The sequence below is a fragment of the Nyctibius grandis genome, chromosome 5 (assembly GCF_013368605.1).
Source record: "Nyctibius grandis isolate bNycGra1 chromosome 5, bNycGra1.pri, whole genome shotgun sequence".
NCBI lineage: Eukaryota > Metazoa > Chordata > Aves > Nyctibiiformes > Nyctibiidae > Nyctibius > Nyctibius grandis.
This window is the reverse complement of record NC_090662.1, coordinates 72,521,612-72,547,589: the sequence shown is the minus strand read 5'-3', so window position 1 is coordinate 72,547,589 and position 25,978 is coordinate 72,521,612. Positions and strand designations below refer to the sequence as shown.

Below are 25,978 nucleotides of genomic sequence, written 5' to 3'. Positions count from 1 at the left end.
GGAAAGGGCTTACACGGAAGAATGAAAAACTAATGCCCTTCTGAGAGCATCTTGTACCTCTTTTCCAATAGCATTTGAAGACTCTGCTGCTCAAAGCCCAAAGCGGACCTCGGTTACCCACAGTCATGCAGATCTGTACTGTTACATCAACCCTGACCTTATCTGAGTATTTGAGGTTTTTCAGCATCGTCTCCAACAGTTGTGTATCGTCTCCCTTTCCCTACACTGATCCGTATGCTGGAGTCCTTCCAAATCAGTTGACATAACTGGCATTTTCAACAGCATCACGCGCTAGTTAGATGTTTCGGACAGAAACATTTATGCAAGTGCTGTGAAACTTTGTCAGCCTCTCTTGCTCTCTCATCAAGGACCAGCTCAACTTGAAATTCTGAGTTTGCCTTCATGGCAGAAGACAGGAAACATCCTACCTTTAAACTCCAGAGTACAGGATCAAGGCCAAATTAGAAGAGTTTTACAGTAGTTAATCCAATACACATCTTCTCAATTATTTTAGCCACAAGTCACTTCCTACTGAATCAAACATTGGATTTTTGTAACCCCAGAAAGTTTTAATGTTTTACTACTGATCTTCCTTCTCTACAGTTCTAGTTGACAGAAGAATGCCAGAACACCTATGAAAAATCCTAATAAAAAGAAAAGGAGGCTTTGGCAAATTACGCTCTGTGTTTCTGGAGGATGACCTAAAAAGAACAAAAACTACCACAAAAAATATTCCTTTAAATCCCTCATAGGACTGAAATGAATAATTCATAATTATCAGGTGGTCAGAGAAATTTAGTATTCCTCTTCCATACAAAAACATATTTGAAAATTGCTCCTTAAGACATATCTCACAAATCAAGTCTAAGCTACCTAGCAACTTCCTTCACTGCATTAGTGAAGCTCACAAAAAGGAAAAGATTTTTATAACACATCCATTATTAAACTATTTCTGTAATGCTACAGAATTCATATGGTTGCCAATTATTAAAAGGTCACAGAGCAGGAAGTCAAAGAGCAGTTGCACTTAACCATGGACATTAAGATAATCACGACACAAGCCTTTTTTCAGCATCCTTCTCTTAGCTTGGACTATATAAAGGTCAGAAAACCACTAAGTAAAGCTTCTGTTGACTTTGTTATGCTTTTCTCAACTCTCAGGACACTCACCTCAGAAAATAATCCATTTTGTTCCCCACTGAAGGTACAGCAGGCAGAAAGCCAATAGCTGGCACTTTGTCACACAGCTACTTTAGTAAGAATTATGAATAGGCTCTTCCTTTTATTCCTACAGTCATGTTCCATTAAAACAAAAAAACGATTTGCCTAAAAGATTAATATTGAGAACAGCAGAATATCGCTGTTACCAGCCTTGCAATGCTATATGCTGTTCGAGGGAATACAGAGACACACAAATAATTGCATAAACTAATGCAATTTGCAAAGCACACTGTTCTTCACAAGCAAATTGGTTGTATCATCCCATAATGTCAGAAAGTACCAGATTCCACCACCACTAACTTATCTTCACAGCACTAGCATTTGTCTAAGTAATACATGCCCACCTTGTCTAAGTAATACATGCCCACCTTGTCTAAGTAATACATGCCCACCTTGTCTAAGTAATACATGCCCACAAATTCCACCAGCCATGGAGACCAAGACATAAATTAAAGCATTAGTAAGGAAAACAGAAGAAGTACATCCTTCGGTTTACACCAGGGAATGGCAACCACTAAATCTCAGGAGCAGCCCACTAAGAAATGCAGTGCAGTATTCTTCATAACAAAAGCGTACCTAAACTGTCAGCTGAGAGAAGCTGAAATGCATGTTCAGCAGCTCTTCATCTCAAGTCCTACTAGCCATCCACTTCCTTCTTCCAAAAGCTAAAATCCCTTTCCCTGCAGGTAAAAGCTTGCCAATACTCTCAGGACTGAGAGTATAGCCAGTCTCAGCTATACTTATCTTTGCACTGCATGGCTTTGTAAAACAGCTCCCACTGCAGACTGGGAGACAGAGATAACAAGTATTTCTAGTACAAGCAGGAGTTAAAGATTAGCCAAAGGAATTTTACCACTAGCTAAAGGAATTTTACCATTAAGATTTAATCTAAGAAGCCAGAGGTGGTATTTGCTCTCAGAAGGCAGCTTTTACTGCCTCAATTCAATTATTCCATTTTCATCAGAAGTATTGCATTTTACAAAAACTCGGAAACAATGCATAGACATAGGTCGGCTTGAATTCCTTATCATGGTAACAGGTCCCAAAACCTAGTACCGCCAGCCAAGTAGTTTGCACAAGTAATCAAAAGAGCACAAATAAGTGCTTTTAAAAAAGTCTGCAGAATTATGTGAAGAAAATGTTTCATACAGCAAGAAGGTCCATGGCATGCTCCCTCCAAAAGAACAGCCTGTTTATTCAAATATCCGTAAACATCCAGTTTACTAAAATACACTTATGACAACATTTTGAGAAAATCATACTAGTCAATCAATAAACATACCTACCAGTAAGGAGCTAAAACAGGAACCTCACAAGAACGCTGTCACTAAAACAGAGAAAAGCCCACTAAGGGTTCCTACCGACAAAACAACCCTTAGCTAAAAGCTGTAGGAGAACTGCTTAACACAACCAGTGATCTCCTAACGAACTCTGTAGCATATAAATTGTCACCCTCTAGATCTAAACAGATCAGCACAATTGACCTTGGCTTCAAACAAGGAACAGCAATCCGTGCAATCCTCTAATAGATGGAACCAAACCAGCTGGGGAAAAGAGCATTTAATTTGGTGAAGAAGAGAAGGAGGAAAATTGGATGAACAGGTACAAAAAATGGCTTTAGTGTATTTATGATAAGTCAGCCTAGCCACAACTTACCTTTGAATACATGCAGACAATCATAGCTACATTTAGAAAAATAACAATTCACATTGGCAAAGACAGACTTTTATATGACCTGTTCAAATGCAGGCAATGGCGTAACGTGACATCTATATCTAGCATAAGTTTGGTTTTCAACATTAGATGAAGAAACACAAATGCTAACCGTTTTGAGATAAAACACTGCCAGAAAGAAGAGAATTAAGACAGGGCAAAAAAAGGAAGCAGCCCTTCCTAAGGCAGGCCCCAACAGAAGTTTGCAATGCACTTAGATCTGCCAGCAGAACACTGCAATACCCATTTTAAGTATTCAGTCTTGACTTTCAACCCATTCTGCTAGTAAATTGTCTACTCTCTTGCTTACTGCTGTCTAAAGGTACCTTAGAGCCAATGATTAAAGCTTTGCCTGTTCCAACACCTCCTTCCTGTAAATAGTGCCTGACTATTTTCTGTTCTCACAAGGGCTTAATTAGCCCTGTTCACAGAGAGCTGCAGCAGCTGGCACATCCCAGCAGACTCCATCACATTTTCACAGCTACTGAAATCCATCTGAAGCATGCTGAGAATTCTTCTACCCTGACAATTACATGTCCTGTGAACCTTCTATCTACCTATACATCTGAAGACACCTTTCTGCAAGCAACATAAGCACAAGTCCTGAGAAGTCCTGAAACATTCGCTGACACATGTACAGTTCACAGAAGGCCAAAGCATCTTGCATGGCCAGAAAAAGAGATGCTCCCACTAACAGAGCAGCAGAGATCTGTAACTCTAGAATACATGAGTAATCATGGCTACATGCAACAACAAATACAACTGCCATCTGATTTTATTTTATACCCATCATCCCTACAACATATTTCATCTGCTCAAGAGACCATTAAGCTACATATAAAAAAAAACCAAACAAAACCTAGACAGTAATTTTCTTCCTACCCTGGCCATATCATAACTCAAACAGATGCCACTTACCAAAAAACAGTGAAGGACAGAGATATTTCCACGAGGTTCTGAAAATTCAAAAGAAGTTATAATCGAAAATCATGTTAAATCAGAAGGCAAATTGGTATTAAACATATTTCCTCTTCTAAACTCTGAGCACCTTAATTTTGCCAACACCTCCTCGCTTCAAGTTCAACTTCTCAAATCAAGCAGCAGCAGTATAAGCTGTGGCACCTCCTTTCCTGAGAGAGGCTGTCTGCTTATCACCACACCAGCTGCCACATCACAATGTGGTGAGCAGTCTTCTGCATATAAAAAGATCGTCACTGTGCCCTGAAAACTTGAGGTTCATCTTTAAACTGGACCAAGCTAAAGATTTTATGTTTATGTCAAACCATTGAGATGAACTTTCCAGAAAATGTATGTAATTACTGGGCAAGTTAAAACTCCAGCTCAGTTTTACAGTTACCGGATGATAAAAGTCTGAAACTCTCACTCCTAGCTGTTGCCACACAGAAGGTAGGAGGTCATTCTTTTCAAAGCAGTGCAACAGGAACTATGTGGAAACAACTCACCTCCTGCTTCTTATTAGTTTACATGCTGGTCTGCAGCATGTTACTTCAAAAGTAAAACGTTCTTGTAGTAGAAGCACATTCAAATAAACAAGTGAAAGTTAAAAATGTTTTCAGAAACCTGTTTCTGAAGAAGCAGAATTAGTACCTTGTTTGTCTCCATATTCTTAATTTTTGAAAACCTGTTTCTTTATTGAACTTGTCTTGACAAACATTGCTTTAAAAAGCAAAGGCAGCTGGTCACCATGTTAAGTATATCCATCTGAAATACAATGTCTTGTAGAAAGGATAAGGCATTTAAAACAAGTTTTATCAGAGAACAATACAGTTTAAAGTGACAGTCTTCCCCTTAAACACTGTCCCAAATATTTTTCCATAATCACTACCATTATCCTGTGTAAGGTCTTTTCAAATCTACCAACACCGTCTGCCAGAAAGTTCACTGAATGACTCAGACACAGACACTTTCAAATCATAAATACCCAAACTGCTATTTTCATTTCAGAGCTACTTCTCTTTAAGCATTTGTATTGCTAATGGCACAATAATCCAACCACCTTCTGAAGTTTCCTTATCAAGATTTTCCTCATGCACAGAGAGTATCTCCACTGATGAAAGCAAGCCTTGTTTCTTTTCACAGTGTCTTGGACAATATGATTACACAACCAGAAACCTGTAAAACTTGCAAAAATTTTAGTGTCTAAAATTGAGTATCTTTGTACATGAATGCTTGATGCAGCTCCTTGAACATGCAACCAAAGACATAAGATAACAGCAGAGATCCAAGCATTAAAATCACTGGCATTACATGCCCTGCCAATTCCCATTAATTTTCCTTCATGACAGATCAACAGAAACTAGAGCAAGCACAGGCTTTTCAAACTCCAGCCTTTTTATCCTGTATCCAGGAGTCAGGCATCAAGTCTGAATCTCACCCACAATCACCAAAACCACCACTCACTAGACACTTGAGCAAACTTGCAGTCATGCCACAAGTTCAGCAGCACAGATGCAACTCCATCCGTGTAAAGACTAGAGTGGCAGTGGGCAGGGGTAAGGGGGAGCCCTTTGTTTGTGTCTGGCTCGCTTGAAGACCTGATACAGTTTAAGCTCCTATACTGATCACATTTTATATTTAAGAACATTTATATAATAGGTAAGAATCTGTTGAAGGAATTTACACCATGAAAGGTTCTGCTTAAGAAGTATGCCAAAATTACACACTCTTCCTTCACACCAGATTTTTTTTTTCATATCGGATTCATAGTCAGAAAGCATCATTCTGAACACCTGGACTGAGTTGGGATGCAGCTTTTAACTCCTCCATCACTAATTCCGATTCCACATTAGCAACTATTCTCCATGTTTTTCACCATGAAGATGCCAACAACCTTATCCACAGGCTTATTTAACCATAGTCAGCTCAGACAAGGGAGTCATTTCCAGGTGTTAAACAACTAATCTTACACTTCCAACAAAACAATGAACTTCTTTCAAGATGCCTACTAACACAAACTCACAGTCTTCACAAGTGTCACAGTACAGCTGAAATTTACACATTATAAGTTATCTCTATAAGAGCCACAGCATAAAATCTTCATAACTGGAACTGGCTAGTACCCCTACACGATCACTTCCTTTCCTCTATAAAGAATATTAGCTCACAGCTGAAGATAACAAGGAAAACGGGCCGTGTTTTATGACCACACTGCACCCATAATTCCATGACGCAACATCTAGTTCTGTCAATCATAAACGCATTTTCCTCTATTACAGCGGCTACCACCAAATTTGAAGTAGCCTCACTAAAGTTCTGTAGAAAGCAAGCACCTCGCTACTGAAATACTAGAAAAAGGCCACTGAAAGGTGAGGATTTTTACAATGTCGCTCACAGAGAGGACTGTGCGATACACAGCTCTTCACCAACTTCCTTCCACATTTGTGAAGACCATAGCCAGGATGTTACCAGGAATTTAATACTCCCTGACACTGACTACAGAAAGGGAGTGAAAACAAGAGTTTAAATTATACGTTAAGACCTCAACTCTTGAAAAACAGATTATGCCCAGAAGGGTTTGCCCAGGGGACCTGGCCAACTTCATAAAACCTGGTCCATTTTAAAAAATACACAACACAGTTGCGATACACAAGACAATTCAACTGCCTGGAGAACTTCAGTGCTGTACTAAGAACAACATGCATCTTTAAATAAGGAATAATATCTAAAAGCTTTTCTGCTATGTGACAGGTGTATACAATAGTTTACGTACATGAAGTGACAAAGCCTGTGTGTCAAATAAGTTATAATTTAATATTAATGGTTTTCTTAAACATATGCCTACACACATATCTACTAAAGCCACTAAATCAACTGACTTGTGAGGCTAAGACAGACACAAAAAGAAACCAACACTGCTTGAAAAGCTCAGTGAGAACAGCTGTCATATCTTCTTTGTCTTCTAGTCGATTACCATATGTTTCAACGTCTTTGTTGCTCATCCTAAGCAAACAAGAGATGAATACCTGATTCTCTCAAAAAAAAAAACCCACAACTTTTTAAAAAGTTTATTTAAGTGCCTCTTGAGAATATTCAAATTGTAGTTACAGTAGTGTTGCATATTTACATTAGCTACTGTTGATAACACCAGTGTTTATAGATACATCCACATGAATACACACACACACACAGAGTGCTCTGCAGACACGGCAAGGTTCCCATATTGTGCAAACTCAGGAGTTATTATTTTTATCGCCTCCGTAAAAAGATCTGAGGAGCAGCAGCAGATTTCCCTGTCCTGACAAGCAACAAGTGTACAGCAAGCTACTAACAAAACCCACTTACAGTGCTCTTGACCCACTTAGACTGCTTCCCTGGCATAAAGCCTCCTCCAGCCCAGCACTTCCAAGTGCTCCCTCGCGCCCCTAAGCAAACACCCTGACCACAAGCCCGGCTCACTTCTGCCCCCGGCCAACCGCCCGCAGGGCCCGCTCCCCGCCGCGCCGACAGAACCCGGCCCCGGCCGAGGGCAGCGCCCGCCGCCGGCCTTCCCCAGCACCCCGGCCACCCACCTGCGCCGGGGGCAGCCGCGACCCCGACCAGGGAGCGGCGGGAGGGAAGGAGGCGTCCCCCCTTGCCGCGGACGCTCCCTCCCGCCGAGCGGCGGCCAGGCCGCGCAGCTCCTCCGGTGAGCGGCGGGTCGAGCAGGTCCCCCGGGCACTCACCTGGCAACGGCCGGCGCCCGCGAGGTGCTGCCCGCCGCCCCGCGCCGCGCCGCCCCCCTCCTGCGGCAACCGCTGCCGCCGCCGCCTCCCCGGCCGTGACGCCTCCTCCTTGCCCTATAGCGTCATCATCGCACGAGGCCGCCGCCGCCAATGCGGAGCCCCGCACCGCGCCTGCGCACGGCGCGCCGGAAGGAAGCACGGTGCGTGAGGCCTGCTGCATCTCGGGAAATGTAGTCAGGAAGGGGGGGGCGCCGCAGCCGCCGGGGCGCGCAGGCGCACGGCACTCCGGTCCGCCCGGGGCCGCGCGGGCTGTGGCAAGGAGGGGTGAGGGCCCCCCCCCCCCCGCCGCGCCCGGTGGCTCTGATTGGCTGAGGGAAGCCAGGGACGTGTGCGCGGGCTTTTGTTCTCCGCTGGCGCGAGCCCGTGTGCGTGGCAGCTGCCGCGTCGGGGGCGGCTGGTGGAGGGGCGGGGCCCGGCAGCCCCTCAGGAAGGGTCGGGCCCGCCGGCGCATCCGTCCTGCCTCTCGGTGAGGGGCGAGCGGCGAGCGGCGGGCAACGGCGGTGGCGGGGGGTTCTCCTGTGACATCGCTTCCTCTGGGCCCCGAGCAGGCGGCAGAAAGCGGTGACACAGGAAACCCCAGGCCACGCAGCCCTTCCCGCAGGCGTGACGGAAAGGGGCCCGAGAGGGGCCACCCGTGGTGACAGCACAGAGTCACCCAGGCTGAGAGAGGCACTGTGTGAAACTCAGTGGGGTGGGAAGATGCGAAGCGTCCCCCGGGGGCCGGGGCAGCTGCCACAGGTCCTGCTGAGGGGGGAAGAGGCCCCGCTGGACCGGGGTTTAATGCTCAGGAGTGAACTGTGTGCTCTGGAGCATGGCATGGGGCAGGGAGCCCACAGCCGATGCAACACCAGAAAGATGATGACCATATGGCATTAGCAGGCCTGATGCTGCTGGAGGCGTCTAGGAAGCCTGGCTCTTGTGACAGGGCCCAAACACCTCTGTCTGATGGAGAGGCAACACCAAAGAGAACAAGAGGTTCCTCTGTTAAGTAACGGGAAGTGTAGTCCGAACAGCGGGAAACCCTGTGTGACGTGGAGATCTCAGCTTCAGAAATCGTGTCCTTGGGCAAAATGGTGGAAAACCGATGCCTGCATGTTGTGCAGTGAGACTAGTCAAAACACTATGGAAACACTATCCTGTTAGAGGACAATCTTGAATTGCCAAGGAGAACAACTGGCTGGTCTGGGAGGACTTGTCTATCAGTGTGTGGCTTTATGCACTTTAGTGCTTTGCTGAGCCACACTCCAATACACTTGTACCCACACCGAGAAATTTTAGCTCAACCCAGTGACTGTGAACAAGATGATAGTTAACGGAAGCAAAATTATCCCTATAAATTAATATTTGAAACTTTTTGATCCCTAATACCCACCAACATTAAATACATCCTGGCCATTCCTTAAAACTCTGTTTATAAAACTATGATTCCCTATTGTCTCCTTCAAAATATGTCCTATCATCTCACACGTTCATTAAAGTCTTTATTATTGTGAAGGGAGCAAGGTAGTTACTGAACATCACAGTTGCACTATTAATTACATGTATTCACAGTTTCATCAGTCAAAATGTATTTTGACAGCTGTCAGGCAGCAGCATGGAGAGTAGCAGCTGCAGCGCCTGCTCCAGCTCCACCCCGAACTGTCGGATGAAGTATTTCCTGCCCCGTCTTTCAGTATTTCATCTGTAAAACGGTGCTAATGATTTTAAAATATTTTGAGCTCCTTTGATGAAAAATATATATAAAAACTGCATGCCATTTTTGTCTGTCATTTCCTGTCACCATAACTTAACATGTACTCAGCCATTTAAGAGGGAAATTGAGATAGGAATACTGTCTCATTAAATATTAAATAAAAGGAATTAGGGTGGTTTATTCTTGTTCAAGAGCCTGGAAATCACAAAGGAAAGCTGTGCTCTGCCATGTGGGGCAAAGTATTCATTCAGGAAGACACATTTTAAAAACCTGAGTTATCTACTTCCTGGGCATTTATAGATAATTCCTAGAAATTGTAGCATTAATATAAAATGTCCACTGCCTTAATTCCGTCTCTGAATGTTTTTGTCCTAAATACATAGCCCTGTGCTTTGTGAAAGTTGGCAAGTCATTAGTTAACTCCCTTGTTGAGCAAGAGAGAACGAATTTGCCTGTGGTAAATGAAACTGAGACTGGCCAGACTCATCACAGTGAATTGCAGAGGGCTGCCACCATAAAAACCTGGTCTAGATGTTTTCTCAGCCCAAGAAAGGTAATGGCTGAGCACTTGTGCAGCTCCTTGGGGCTGTGAACGAGGCAGGGCTACAATTAGCTCCAGCATAGTCACTGTGACGGTCATTAAGTGACACTGGGTCTACCCCACATCTTTTTTTGTTGTTATTGTTCCTCTGAAAGACAGGATTGTAACATGTCCTTGCGTGGCAATGCCTCATCCTGCTGCCTGTCTTGCGTGACCACCATGCTCTTGCAGTCATGCGAAGGAGTGACACAACTATATGGCACTCCAGGAAATGCCAAAAGACAAATTGTGATTCAGAATAAACCTGCCCTAGGGTAAGGAAGAGCTGGGACCTTTTTTTTTTTTTGTCTTCCCAGGATATGCCTTATTTCTGCACACCTTTGAACTGCTTCATCTCTATTGGCAAAGATACTTGAGCGTCTCCCTTCTGAATGCCCCACCACGTACATGACAGCACCATGGGGCAGCACTAATGGGGAAAGGGCCTCGGGGGGGTGTTATCATCTCCTTGCCTCTCAGTAAAGCTGTGCCTGCTCATTCTCTTTGCATTTCCTTCCTTATCAGAGTATTCTTCCCCTCTCGAAGCACTGAGGGCCTGACCCTCACCACACACTCTGCCATGCTGCCAAAGGCTGGTGCTTGCTGCAGACACCACGTTCCAAACCGACGGAGCTGTTGCAGGTACCACGGGGCCATCAGACGCAGCCTTGCTTTGGGCAGGCAGCACGGAGAAGTAACTGTGACACTTAGGGCAGGTGTCCAACTTGAGTGTCACAGGGCAATACTGAGTACTCCATTTTATGGCTGCTGCATTTTATCCCTGCTCAGAGAGGAAGAACTTCTGACCCTACTGTTTGTTCCCCCTTTCTCTCTTTGAGGAAATGCTGTAAGTTATGCCTTTTTGTATCCTAATGCAAAAAAAAATAGATTTCAACTGTCATTTAAACAGAGCTAAGAAAGAAGAGAGTATAGTAACAGCTTCAGGCCCTGCAGGAGAAGATTGACAATGAGCTGAAGGCATGAGCATGCTGTGATCATTGTCTCATACTGGGTTTTTTATTATTGGTCTTTCGGGATTTACAATGGCTGATCATGATTCTCTTTGTCCTTTCTGGTATGCGTCCTGTTGGCCACAGAAATCAGTTTTGCTTATCTTTGAGGCTGGTTATATTTAGACTTCAGAGCTGGTATGCTTATGACGTGGCCCAGTCCCAAAGCCACCAGCTATCTACACTGGAGCTGGAGCTGAGACAAGCTATTCGCTAGACGGTCTCTGCATCCATCAGCCTCGGCACACAGGGCATTGGTGACCACACTGCCCTGACAACGAGTCAGGACACAGCCAGGATACACATCTGGACCAAGGAGGTGGGACTCATCTCTGGGTCCCATTGATTAGACATAGCCAGAGTCTACCTTTGAGGAGAAGGGGATCCAACAGGTTCACGTCTGCTCACTGTCTGTCATATGACAGTTCCTTCAGAGCCTGCCATTCAGTGAACTTGATTTCATAGATTATCTTCTAGAACCTATTTAACCTGAAACGTAGTTCAACAAAAGCTAAATGAAAGTGAATGACCATATAAGCAGTAGGTTCTGGAAAACCTTGTGACAGATACTTCAGAAATGCCCTTTAGTTGCTGGAAGGTATTTCCCAAGGTCTCCTCGGGATGTTCTGTGTCTGCATCAGCTGATGAAAATACTGTCTATATTTCTGTAGCCACAGGTGATGATGAATTGTTCCCACAGCGTAATTTAAACCTACTAGGCTTCTCCCTGGATGGGGTCAAGTGAGCAGAGAGAGACCTGTGCATGTTTGATTTTATATGGCTGAACAAGATCTGCTTCAGTTGTGCTTTGTCAGGGGTACAGAACTTGGGTCCATATAGAAAGTGTAAGTTACACTCACACTGCGTGTCTGCGTTCAACTAGGCTGTTTCCTGAATTGCAAAAGGCAGCAGTCTCTCCATTACATTGAGCTCTGGGTAGGCACAGTCTTCTTGGGGACAAAGAATGGGAGCCTCCAAAAGATGCAAATGGCCTAGAGACCAGTCTTTTTACCAGAATTAATGTCAAATCAAAGTTTCTATTTATTCTGGGATCAGCTATTGCTCAGCTTACCGTGCAGCAGAACATACTAAGGCCTCATTCATTCACATTATAACTTATGTATTACTAGCCAGTTGGAAAATGATGACAGATTTGCATCCTGTTCTGCTCCGTTTAGGAGCTGATGTTCACTGACTTGCAGTAACCGTGTATTTGCATAGTGCCTTTAACTCCAAAATATTTTAGTTTTACATGACTTATGGGTGGTCATTTCTATCAGCCTTGAAGTGCAGTGACTTCAGGGTTGGAATGTGGCAGCCGGTTACCAGCACACGCTATATAATAGCATATTGTGTGAATATCTTATCCATATGAACTGCAAACAGAATTTGAGCAGGCAGGTATTTGATTCAGAAACCAGGCTAACTTCCCTAAGCCTTACTCTTGCTACAAGATATTCAATACCCATAAATAAACAAGCCCTGAGTTCACCTCTCTTTTGTAGAACAGTCTTCCCTCCAGCGCTGTGCCGGAGTAGGGCTTCGCTGCAACAGACCCTCCGAGGCTCCTGCTGAGCCCCCCAGCAACCACCTCCAAACATCTGACCCTCCGAGGTGCCGCTGAGCCTCTTTGTCCCAAATTAAGCGTGTCCCCACACAATGGAGATACAGCTGTCTGCCTGCCAGCGTTAATGAGCGTAGAGGGTAGGCCTTCAGTTACTGTTTTTTCAGCCATATTTCTCAAAGAGCTTTACAGAAAAAGGAGGTATTCCGCTCCTCATTTTATACAGGAGGAGGCTGGAGGCTAAAATGCAAAGAAATTAAATAACTTGTTGAAGATTACAAAGCAGATAACTAGCAGAGCTCAGAATCAAGCTTAGCTCCCCACCCCCACATCCCTCTACCACTTTTTGCATCTAACAAGGCACAACTTAAAACCTACCACTTTTAAACTTTCATGGTAAAGAAGCAGTTCTGCTACAGCTTTCTGTTTGACTTCCCTTGGCTTTGCATCAAACCAAACTGGCAGGGCTCTCATTTTATACTTACTTACTACCACCCTATGGAGGTCCTTTTATATGTGGGTGCCATAGAAATTAAGTTTTAAGCTAGGGTTTAGTGGGATCAAATTTTTGGATACAAAACTCCCAGAAAGTCGAGAAGACTGAAACCTAGGTCTTGTAAAAAAGGGCGGGGGAAGGAAAGAAATCCAATGGTCACTTCTCTCCTATCGCTATCTGGTCCCAGTCCAATAGGAACTGTGGGCTCCAACCAGGCTGCCAGAGGTTTGGAGTGCTGGGACGAAAGGCCAAAAATCATCTTTTTTTCCAGCCAGATAAAATTTTAGGTGGAAATAGAAGGACATATCCAGGGACACCCAGTAGCCCTGACAACGCCAACTTTTGCCCTCCCAAAGTTGTTTACACCCACAAAATTAATTGTGGTGCCAAACTGCAAGGAAAGTTGTGACTCCCTTGAATGTGCGGTCTTTATCGGGAAGGCCAAATGAAATCATCTGGCATTTAATTAGGCACATTAAAAATGCCTGAGGGTGTCATATACAAATAGCTGACACCTTTAAGTACTGATGCAATAAGGATGGACAAGAACATGAGGTGAGGGTGGTGGGAGGAAAGGTCTTTTTTAGATGTATCCAAGGTAGAGTAAGTTTTATTACTGGGCTAGAAACGTATAATATCCCAGGAGTGAATAGCTCACACATTTGATCCGATCTTGGGCTCAGTCCAGCTCCCACTGAAGTTTAATGGGACTTGGATCAGGCCATTGCACTCACATTTTTTCCATGCATGGAAAACTATTTCCGTTACTTTGAATTACAATACCACTGGCTTTGGATTTTATATAATAAAATAAATCTAGGCCACTGTTTATATTCCAAGAAACTGCATTCTGGGATGCCAGCAAATATATTGCCTGTTGGATTAAAAAAAATAAAATAAAAACTGGACACATTGGTTTAAAAAAACAACAGCTCCTAATTATTAAACATCATTTTTCTTCCTTGTGCTTTTCTGGAGTCCTCAAATATTTGAAGTATGAAAGGTACACATAAATTCTTCTCTGGTGGTTGAAATGGTGGAATCCGTAAAACTCCAACGCTTTATGAGAAACAGAGGTTTAATATAAAAATAATAATCTTCATGATTGGCTCTTTGCTTATTGGCATACTTTGCACATTTTAAAATTTACAGTAAAAAAAAAACACCCCGGAATGTCAGTAACAAAGAGGATGTATATTAGCAAACCCTTATATTTTTGGGACTGGCTTGATTGTTCTGACTCCAAATGAACTCTGCAGATGCTGAGAGGCACAGGAAATGTCTTGTGCTAGAAACAGCATTTGTTCCCTGCGTTATGAATTGGATTCTACTAAAATTCCAACATGGTAAGACTGATTAGCAGACTTTGGTAATGCTTTCTGCCCTAGTACAATTTTATTATACTCTTTTATTACCAATGAAAAACACAGAAAAAACTTCCATCAGTGAACATACGCCCACATTCTGGGAGCAAACGTATCTGTGGTCAGCTTACGGTGGGGAAGAACACAGCCCCTGGACTCTGAAACACAGAGCAGCAAAATAAAAGACACCCCACCCAAAGAATAAAAACCACACGTATACACAAGCAACAGAGGGAAAGAAATGTCATTGATGGGTGTTTAATGTTGAACTATACAGCTGGGATGGTGATGAGGAGGATTTAATAGAGCTGAACAAGGTGACCACCTGCATCCACTTGAAAGAAGAAAACCAGCAGCAGTATGAGGAGTGCTTATGCAGTCATGTGCACGTGTGTGTGCAATGCTCCCTTCTATTGACAAAATATGAAATATATTGCCTTTGCAAACACCCCTGGGCACCGGCAGCTTCTCCTGTATATTGACAAATTAAGTTTCAGCATGGGATTGAAAGGAAAAAAAAAATCTCCCTCATGCACATAGCCCTGTAGTGTGAACTGGACAGACTTCCCCTTTGCCCAGGCAGTACAGAAGAGCTAGGTGCTGGCTTCATGGAGACTCGCAGGCTCTTCAGTGGTCAGCCACACGTCACACCTTTCTTCTTTACAACAGCAGGTTGTAAGCCTTCCTCCACCACATTGTGGTCTGTGCAGCATCCAGGAACGGTTTACAGGACTCTGGATTTTAAGCCATATTCTTGTAGAGGAGCCTTGGCTAACCTTCCCTCTAACATGACAAAGCCCTTTAAAGGGACCAAGAATTGGTTCCAAATTCCCCAGTGGTTTAGTGGGGTGGCAGGATTTGAAACTCAGATAACTAGGACTCACCCATGTCTGGCTGTAATTTCAGATGTGCAATAACTGTGCAAAATGCTGAGATTTACTGATGAGAGAGCAGAGAGAAGCCACTCTTCTCCTTCTCGCTGGCTTTGTTTCTGTAACGAAATAGCGCGTGCTTGTGTGCAGGGGGGAGTTCACTTTGTCAGCACCTCCTCAGCCTCTTCACCCTGACTGAAACGTCCAAGAGGAGATGCACCCAAAGACAAACTCCCCAGCAGAACTGCAGGAATGGCAAACCAGCCGGCCTGATGGGGGAAATTTCAAAACCAAAATGTCTCTTAAATAAGCTTATTTAATTATTATCATCATCTGTTTATTTATACAAATATAAAATATATTTATAGAGATTTATATAATATAGATTTGTCGCTTTGGTGGCTCTTTTCATTTACAGACGTACTGGTCGACGATCTCTGTGCACTTTTTACACTTGACATAACAGCACCAGTGGAACTTGCAGTGGCAACGCTCCACCTGGACGCTCTTGAACTGGTCATAACCCCGTCCGCAGCACATCAGCTCACACCCATCCATGCCCTCTGAGGTTTTGTTGCACAGTCGGCCCTGGGTGCCCAGCGAGCCCGTGGTCTCATTGCGCAGGCAATAGTCCGGGCTGGGGTCGACATAGACCAGGTCCTCTTGCGTCGGCATGTTGAAACGGTTGTTCACCAGCTCCAGCTTGCCCTTGCGGCTGATCCTCATGGCAGCAGCGCTGTCGTACTTCTCCTTCAGCAGGTCGCCCACCTTGCGGAAGTCAGCCAGCTGCAGCCAGCAGGTCTTGAGGCTGCAGGAGCCCGACACACCATGGCACTTGCAGGCTACATCCGCCAGCTTGTACACGGCCTGCGGGAAAAGGAGTGCAATCAGGCAGAGCTGCAATTATTCTTGCTGCGCTGGCAGCTGGCTTAATTACAATGAATTCATCACGTTTTCATAGCTGCTTTGATTATCCCCCAATTGCTATTGTTTCACCCTTCAGAAGAGAGACAAAAGTCTCCTCTTCCTCCTGTTGCGACTGCTGTGTTCTTGTTCCCTAAATATTTCTATTTCTGGTCACGTTGCCTCCAAACTCGACTTCCCCACCCCACCTTCTTTTCCCCTGGCAGATTTCTGACTTGACGGCAGGGTCAAGAGCGGGGAAAGAAGAAGGCGAGGAGTCCTGTCCGTGTGGACTCTGGAAATTCCCCCAGTCTCATGGACCACCGTGGTATTGCATGTTTTTCCCTTCCCTTCAGAGCTATGAAAAAGGGAACACCTGGGAACTTGCCCGTTTCCTACCACCCGCCCTAGGAACCGACGCTATCATCGTAGGGATACATCTGCATCCTTTCAAAATAAATCCATGGACCCACACCCTTTCCCTCCGTCTCTGCTCGTTCAGGGGCAACGTCCAGAGGAGGCATCCCTTTCCAGAGAGGAGCGAGCAGGGGTGGCAGTGGCAGTGAGAAAGATGAACACCTCTACCCCGGAGCAGAGCAGCTCACCTCTCCTCGAGGTCCTACCCAGGCCCCCTCCTTGAATAGCCGGGCTGAGCTGCAAGCCCGTACTGCAAACCTGCGCCATCTCCTGTCCACACATTTCCCCGCACTAACAGGACTGTCGCCACATAGAAGGGCCCACGTTTTAAACAGCAAACGCAAGCTTTCCGTGCTGTCTGTTCTGAGACACTTTCAGCTACGTTTTCAGGAGTCTGCAGGGGCTGTCGATGTATCATACCCCTGAAAATCCGGCATCAAAATTAACAAATAGTCTTGAAAATTCAGGCCACTGAGCGTTAAACCCTGTGCAGAGCAAGTATTTGATGTAAAGGATAACGGTGGTTACTCTCCTCCTCCCCACACTAGCTGGGAGGAGACAGAAATATTGAAAAATATTCTAGAATAACAAAGCTCGAAATAAATGAAAATGCAGCCTGGGTTTCTTCTTTCCATTAATTTCAGAGACAGGTACAAAACCTCATGCTACATGAGATCCCATCAGCACTCACAGGCACTGACAGTTTGCAAAGCGAAGACCTGGCATCCCCACGCCATCAGAGCTGCTCCGCGTTACAGCAGCTTACCCCCCGCCCAGCCCTTGCTCCTCATGCTCTCACCATCACGCTCACATCTGTTCTGCCACTACCATCCCGCACCCTGCACGTTTGCAGGGCAGCGCCTCTGCCAGATGCCACGTGCCAAGCAGAGCTGTTTGGCATCAGCTGCAAAACTACCACCAGCTGTACCTGGTGGGGATCAAGGAACATGAGAAAAAAACTAGGATGTTCTGAAGGAGACAGCGATATGTCTTCTAGCCAGGTTTTCTGCTGAAGAAAGCAGCCAAACACTGAGCTTTCTTTTTCTGCCTCACTCACCGACACAGAAGAAAGCTCCCCAGCTCTCTGCATTCGCTTGCCAAGGAGTAGGTGATTAAGGCAATTGAGCATACTGCAAGCAAAACGTTCTGCCTACGACTACGTTCTGGACCAGCAGCGAGAGGTCAGAGTTCTCCTACAACAACTGGTTGCTCCTGGTCTAACTAACGTCTAGTGCTTTTGACAGCTAGTGAAGATTCAATTTGGCTTAATGGCTAAATCACATGGAGGCTCCCAAGAAAGTCAATGGAGTGAATACTTAAAACAGAGAAGCTTTAGTTCTGCTCCTCGGAGCTCAATTTACTGAGGCAATCCCTCACAGCGCAATGTAACAGCTACAGGCTGGGAGTTAAGCACTTGTCTTGGATTGAACTACAACTGCAGAGGACCAACCACACTGTTACTTAAGGATTCCTGCTGTACCAGACAGAGCTACAGCTGAATTTCCCAAGCCCCAGACACTTACTATATCCTCACTGCATTGCCAGCCTGCTTGTTATAAGCCTCTGTTAGCACTTTTTGGTTATGGTTCTGTCAAATCCCAAGCCACTCATGCCTCCCTTGCCCTTGCATGTGTTTTTATAAAGTATTATGATTCTTCCTAATCCCGGGCTTTGTTCCTTTAGAAAAACACAGCAACTTGATCCCTCTCAGTTAATGTCATGGGACTGAGTTCACTCTGACTTGGTTTTAAGCAACTGATGCTCAAAACATCTGGCCCATGTGGGTAGTAGCTATGCTGGGGAATGCGAATGCTACCAGTTATCACAGGTGAGCATGGTGCCACTCAGCCCCCTGCAGCTCCCACTATCAATGTCCTGCAGAGGTAACCATAGCTTCAGCCACTAAATGGCTCTCCCGCTCTCCCCCTTTGCTGCCCGGACGGGGAGAAAGCAGAGGAAATCAGAGAATTCCTTTATGACTGGGCTCGGGTCAAGGTAAAGAGTAACAGACCTCACATGCAGTTCTGAGGGCAGGGTCTGATCGATGGCCATGCCACTTAAACAGGTTGAAAACGCCTCTAATGGAAAGGCTTAAAGCCCCTTCCCATAAGCCCAAGTTCTCTTCCAATTCTTTTGTTGAACGAATGGGAATGGGAAGAAAATTAATGGGGAATTCCTATGTGGTCAATTAGCCAGACCCCCTTCCAGGCTCTTCTGGCACAGGCTCAAGTGACTGATGACTGAAGCCTGCCATATGCTGACTGGGTAAACAGCGCGGAAGGGCTGACTGCCACAGTCCGCCAGACAGGGCAACAGATAAGGAACAGGAGGAAATAAGAGAGGGTAATGGAGACCAATTGGAAGAAAAAGACAGATGGAAGGAAAGACATATTGAGATAACAGCCAAAGACAAACAAACAAGGGCAATAAAGCCAGGAGCCACCACCACAAGGACTCCAACGTGGAGTGAAGGGGTGATGGGGTCAGGACTGCCTGAAAGATGAAAGACCTCTTGTCCCCTCTCTTCCCTCTCAGCTCCTTCCGAGAACCACAGAGAGCAGGGACAATCTTCTCTCCTTCCACCAGCGCTCCTCAGGGTTCAAGGAGAACTTTCTCACCCATAGGAAATTGAGCGAGGGGACACGCCAAAAGTCTGCCTAGAAATCAGAAGACATCAACTGAAACACTGGCTAGGAAAGTGGGGCAAGGCTGTACGTGGGATGGCACCTGGTGGTCACTAAGCAGCGCTCACTGACGGGTCTCCAGTACTCCTTTCTTTCAGCACCGACTTTCAGCAGTATGGAGTGGCATGTGTACCTTCCTACTTCCAAAACCAGAATCTCAGAAGTTCAGGAATGTAGGACTAGACGGGCCCTCCTTGGTTATTAAGTATGATCTCTTGCTATTGTAGGCACCACTTAAAATAATATTTTCCTTAAATGTATAGAGTGCCCTTTTAAAAGCAATTAGGTTTTCAGCCACCATTATTCTGATCACTATTCCAATGATAAAGTATCTCTTTCTGATTTCCAGCCTAAATGTACTCACTTTATGCCCATTTGCTATTGTGCCAAATTGGCCTTTTGCTTAAAAAGTACTTTTCCTTCCCTATTATTTCTCCCACTAACACAGACATCAGTCATATCCTCTCTCAGCTTTCACTTTGCTAGGCTAAACATGGCAAGCTATTCTAGCCCACTTTCTTAAGAAAAGATTCCTATCCCTTGGGTCAGCCATAACAAGCCTTTTCTAGACTGAGGTCATTTTGCTTGGGAATATGAGGACATACAATATTTTGGGGCCTCGCGAGAGCTTAATACACTGGCATTAGTATTCCCCCATGTTTTATGAAAAGACTTTCCCTAGTACATTATAGGATATTTACCACCTTCGCAGCTGACTGCTGCGACTAATTCTTTTCTACTCGTTTCATAATGACTAAAAATGTTTTTTATACAAGACCTCAAATGATGGTCTTAATGTTGTTTTCTGGGATGTCATTAGCTGCTGCACAAAATTTCATTTCTCCTCTGTGTTCCTAACACCCGCCACCTTTGCATCATCAGCAAATTTCATCAGCCCATTCCTAATTCTTGTGTTAAGGCTGAGAAACAAAAATACTAAGTGTTGGTCTTGAGGCAAGTTCTCGAAGAACTCTGCTAATTAAGCTCTGTTAAGATCAAGATATATCCTTTCACACAACTTACTGACATCTTTCCTTGAACCAGTTTCTTGTCCATCTCATAGCTGCTGCATTTTTCCTTATCTTTCCCAATCTAACCAAGCGTTTCTCACATGGGAAATACATTAAATGTCTCACAGAAGTTCAGATAAATGAGATCTATCAGATCTATTTTGCTTTTTAGGAAATCAGTAATGTTCTAAATTATTGTGTGATCCATCTTTGAGAAATTCTTCTCCATTTTTTTCCCATTTTGCCTCTTCCTCTGAGATGTCTGTTCCCCCAGGTCCTCCTGTAAGCGCTGCCGAGGTCATGCTGCCTGTGCTGCCAGGTGCCAGCTCTTTCAGAGTGCCAGGAAAGAAAGTGGGCACTCCCTGTTACTAGACAGCTTTACGCTACCTGAGTTTTGCTTCCACCTTGGTAGTGATAATTTCCATTTCCAGCCCTTCTCCCTTGCTCCCATGCTAATATATGTCTAAAAGCCGAGAGGAAAGGCTGCCCTGTACTGGCCAAATACCACCCTGACCAGACAACCCTGGAACCCATAGCAATGCCATCTCAGAGCCACCCCAGGTCTCATCTCCATCCAGATCCTTTCATATTCATCTCCTTTCCCAATCCCAGCATCTCCATTCCTCGCTACCCCCAAATCTTCATCCACTGAATCCACCCCAAAGCCCCACTCTCATTTACTCCAGAGTCCTCCGTTGTTCCAACCCTTTGCTGCCACTTGACTCCCATCTGAATCATTTGACCCAATCCCAAACTCCCCTCCCTGTACCATCCCACCCATCCCAGGTCTGCTGGCCCCAAACTTCAGTACCCTCTACCTGTCTGAACACAACAGCTGCCTCCTCATGCCTTCCTCCATCCCGCAGGGTGCCAGCACCATCGGCCACTGCCTACTGTGACAGACCTTGCCTGCCCCTGGGGCACCCTGCCTGGCTTCCCCCAAAAAACACAGTCCCAGGAGGATTTAAAAATCTACACTCTGAGCACTAACTCCCATAGGCAGAAGTGTTGAGGACAGAAAAAGACATCTCTATTATGCAGCAGACATATGGTACCCCTCCCCATGAGCAATGTCCCCCATTCTGACTTGAAGCCTCAAGTAAAGCACTCATTTACTTTGGGGACAAAAAGTACTCTGCCTTTAGTCTCATCCCCATCCCCATTGACTAGCAGCCTCCTTTCTTCCAATCTCCTCCAATTTCACAAAGTTTAAAAACTTTCATTGTTTATTTTACTGCCCTTCGCAAGGTCTGACTCAGTGTGATTTTTTACTGTTCTCACTTCATCTTTACACTTTTTGACCTCTAAGACAGGGCTTTTCGTTATTTATTTGCTATCGGTTCTTTTTTTTTTTTCCATTCTTAGTAGGCTCTTGGTCTATTCCTAACAGTTTACCTGTGGTAGTTATTCATTCAGTGAGGTCTGGATATTCTTCCTATAAGTTTTTTCCTCTTGCTTGGCATGCAGAATTGTAATGGTTTTAGCATCTTTGACTTGAAAAAGTTCCAGACCTCCTCCACATTGAGTTCCTCGGCTGAGTTTACTAACCAGCTCCCTTAGTTTATCTGAGTTTGTTCTTTGAAATCCACGAGCTTAATTACACACTGGTTTATGCTTCCATTTAATTTAATCTAAAATGACTTGTGTTCACTTAATCTAAGGTTATTTCCTACAGCCATCTGTTCTACAGAGTCTACAAAAACCAGGTTTGAAATAACATTGTCTTTCGCTGGGCCCTTTGGAAAGCTTTTGTCCACGTCCTGGGTTAACTGGAGACACAGAAACTGCCTTGAGAGCTTGTCTATGGAGTCCAAAGAAGCACAGGCACTGTAGCATTCCAAGCACAATTTAAACAACTTTCTGCACTGTAGTAAAGGCAGGACATAACTGTTCTTAGCTCTATCCTTAAAGCAGCGCAAAGCTTTCTTCCATCTAAAACCATATCATCACCTGAAATCACACCTCAGTTGGATTCTTGCCCATATAACAGGAATAACAAGACAAGGTAGTGTTTTACCCATGCCATGGAGCAAGTATCTTCTGACTTGATCTTCTAATACAGATGTTACTACAGTTCAACTGGTGCCTCAAACTCTTGGCCATATTCTGTCTCTGGATCCCTCAAGGCAATAGGACTGGCTGTTAAAAAGTCTCATAACATATTCACTCCCTATCTTAGCCAGGTATTTATTTGTAGTAATCCAAGCTGACTCCAGACATAGATGTTCAAAGCAAGTACTGCAGAGAAGAATATAATTTTCAGGCTACTACTCAGTGGAGGAATGCCCCCCCATTTCTAAGCAAATGCAGACCCTCTGCCCTTCCAAGGCAAAAAAAACCCCAACCCCAAACCCACTGAGTTCTACAGCTTTCAAGTCCACAGTTTTCCACCTACTGCAAATTTACCCCAGTTAGATCTTGCAAAAGAAGAATGGAGTATTTGCAATGCTTCAACCTGACACACTCATTTTACAAACAAAAAAAACAGAGCAAACATTCTTCAGTGGCAAAATGAAGCCAAAATTACACGCAGAAAAGACAGATGTACACGGGAAAGGGAAAGATAATGCAGTAATAATTAGAAGTTAGAAAGGCTAGAAAATTGATAAAGAAACTAAGGATATTAGTTAAGAATATGTAAAAGAGCAAGGCTAAATACACTGAATAGGATTTTTTAAGATGCATTAGAAATAAAATTAACCTTAGAAAAGCTCACTGCTAGGGAAGAATGATAAAAATTTTAAACACGCTGTGGAAAAGGCACAAATGTTCAAGTATTCCTGTTCTACATTTGGAAAGAGGCAGGATTACACAGTTGCACCGCATATGAATGATGCTACACCTTCCAGGCCATTAATCACAGACAGAGTAACTGTGTAAAAAGCAAACGTGCATACACTGAACGCATACAAAGGGGACAACTTCACCTACGTTTACAGCATCAATGAGACCAATACCAGAACCCACCATGTTACTTGGGTATCCAGTTTCTTAAAGGATATGGGAAGACTGGAACGGTACACTAAAGTGACGTGAAAATGATTTGATGGCTGATGAGAATATCTGAAAGTGAGAAAGTCTTCAGTGCTCAACCTAGTTTGTCAAGGAAGAGTGGCGAATAAATTACAGTAGATAAATACTTCTATGCAGAGGAAATTCTGATTACTAAGGGGCTTTTGGATCTAGCTGTAAAAGGCAGAAAAAGAACTGATTGGAAGCTGACGCCAGATAAATTCAAATCATAATGAGGCACAGTGTTGAAACAGGGTGATTAATGATGGTAGCATACTACAAAGGGAAGTGATGGATTCTCCATCCCTAGGGGTCTCCAGATCAAAAACTGTTTATCTTCTCAGAAAATGTCTGTCACCTAGATGCAAATTATTTATTTTGCCCAATACCAAGGTAACTGAGCAAAGCATAAATTTCAGAGATTGCCAGGTAGCCTGATTTGATGTTTGCTTCTGGCCTTATATTCCCCAAAATCTGAACAACAGCAGCAGATGTTACATGCCAACAGATTCTCCTCTTCACCACCAGCCTGTCACTCTGGCAGCTCTGGCAGCCAGTTTCTGAGACATAAGCCTTGAAAGTGGGCCATGACAGCACCTAGTTTATTTGGAAAGGGCTTACATGTCTGCACACATGTGCCATACAGTATCTCAACACACAGAATCACACCCAAAAACTCACTGGCTTTAGCTGGCAATGGAAGCCTGCCATTAAAACTGGAGTATGATATTGTCAATATTGGCTGTAATATTCACAAAAACGCAGAAAATGTGACCATACACCGTTTCAAGGGAGTTACTGGGGCATCGTCGGACTATCCCTCATCAAACCTCCAAGTAATTTGGTATCTAGCTATCTCAAGCCTTCTGAATCTGCCTCTGAGAAAGAGGAAAGGGTCAGTGTTCATCTTACCCTGCGACCAGCCTCGTTGTTCTGCAAATTCATCAGCATGCGAGCCTGCTCCTCTGAACCTCTCACGTAGTTCTTCTCCCTCTCTTTGGCATCCACAAACTCTTTGGCAAAACGATATCCATACTCCACGTTATCCCCGCAGCCACCCCACAGCCAGTCTCGAGGCAAGTCCTTGGGCCGGGCGGTCCGGCTGCAGCCACAGCTGGAGAGCTCTCCTTCACGGCAAGCCCGGCTGATCGCATTCACCACCCCGGCAGCACTGACGGCGTAGGTGAAAGCAGTCTCTCGGCTACCTGTGAGAGAGATGCGAGAAGCAAATTAACAAGAGACAGATGTCATTTAACAAACGCAATGCGCAGCAAGGAGCAAGCAAACAGCCTCCGGACAGTAGGACATGGTGTGCTCTGAGAAGGTGCACGTAATTAACTGGAACAAAGGAATAGGTGGTCAAGCGCAAGGGCACCACCCCCTTCTGGTAGAGGGGAACAGTCCTAACACATGCTTACATCCCGTTTTTGTTTTCATTTCACAATAACAGCTCCAGTCAATGGACTGTCCAGAGCTGGCATTTTCTGCGTAACCAGGATCAAAACCAAATCTGATTCTCTGACACACACCAGGGAAGTGGCTGAGATTCCTGCTGTTGCCTGGAGGAATGTTCTTGGGAAGAGCATGTTCTTCATGAATTTGTAGGTGCTGCTTCTCACAGGTTATTATTTTTATTACATCTATGTTTGCCCATTTAAGAGCCTGAGAAACTCTGGGCCTTGCTTAAAAGAAATAGCAACACCATAGGCAGGGACTGCTCAGTCTCCTTCCCCTCAGATCAACCCTTTGGTATCCTCTCCTTTTAACCCAGAGGAAACTTTCAAGCAGCAAGAGGGTTATTCACTTGCCGAAAATACAGCTGCTGCCTCAGCCACTGAATTTGCCAATAATCATTGAGAACAACTAACGAGGTTGGGTCTGTGCAGAAAGAGTGTTCTGGTTAAGCCAGATACCACTCTGGAACGGTTTTCATTTAACTGGAACAAGCACTTTTCATGGGCTCCTCAGTTCATCAACCTTATTTTGGTTTACATAAGGTCAGCTGAGAATTGTTTTGAGATAAACTGAAGGAAACCCATTTTTACACAGAACATCAAGGCAGAGGCTCTCCCAACGCCTACAGACCTGTAGTGCTGGAATGAGTAAAACTTTCCCATGTAGACAATAATAAATGAAAAGACTTTCCATTAGCAGGTTTAGTAGAGACTGCCCTGCTTGGAGTGGATTCTCTATACTGCTTAGAGTCTGAGCCAAGCTGCTGGATCGGGTCTCCAGCTGTGTATTCCTGGCAGTGATTCAGCCCCAATTTGACCAGGGCACCAACGCAGCCAGAACACTGCATGAGGCCAAGCGTGCTGCACCAGCGAGTGCTGTGGGTCTGAAGGGGGGGAGGGGGATGAGGAGGAGAAGGAGGCAATCCACACCTGCACTCTCACCACACGATGTAATAAATAGCTAAACTGACACCTTCAGAGTCATTGTGTGCCTCACCAAACCTCCAGGTGATAAAGAGAACAACTGCCAAAGCTTAATTGGAATAAAGCATCTGATTGTGAAGAGCTACTTGCACCAAACCCCAGCAAGAGGTGACCCTCTAATGCTCTCAAGCAAATTTGAATGATTTCAGAGGGCAGATCCTCCAAGAACAGTTTGTCACCAGCCCACAAGGCTCTCAGTGCCAACTCCCTCAGCAGGACTGAGCTGATGCTTTTGGTATGCTCTTGTTCCAATTTGCAT

General features: G+C 44.7%; 2 protein-coding genes across 4 annotated transcripts in view; both read right to left on the bottom strand.

Moving 5' to 3' along the window:
* Nucleotides 1–7,699, bottom strand: part of ADIPOR2 (adiponectin receptor 2) — a 46,889-nt gene extending 39,190 nt beyond the window's left edge. The window contains exon 1 of one of the 3 annotated variants that reach the window (XM_068402067.1): nt 7,617–7,699. The gene's annotated coding sequence lies outside the window, so the exon portion shown is untranslated. The other 2 variants (XM_068402068.1, XM_068402069.1) reach the window with 2 other exon arrangements.
* Nucleotides 7,700–15,551: 7,852 nt separating this feature from the next.
* The window catches only part of WNT5B (Wnt family member 5B), a 76,975-nt gene continuing 66,548 nt past the window's right edge, over nt 15,552–25,978 (bottom strand). The window contains exons 4-5 of the mRNA XM_068401417.1: nt 24,194–24,486; nt 15,552–16,122 (exon numbers count right to left, since the gene is read on the bottom strand). Coding sequence (XP_068257518.1) covers nt 15,664–16,122; nt 24,194–24,486 — 752 coding nt within the window. The 3' untranslated portion in view covers nt 15,552–15,663. The remainder of the gene's footprint in view (nt 16,123–24,193; nt 24,487–25,978) is intronic.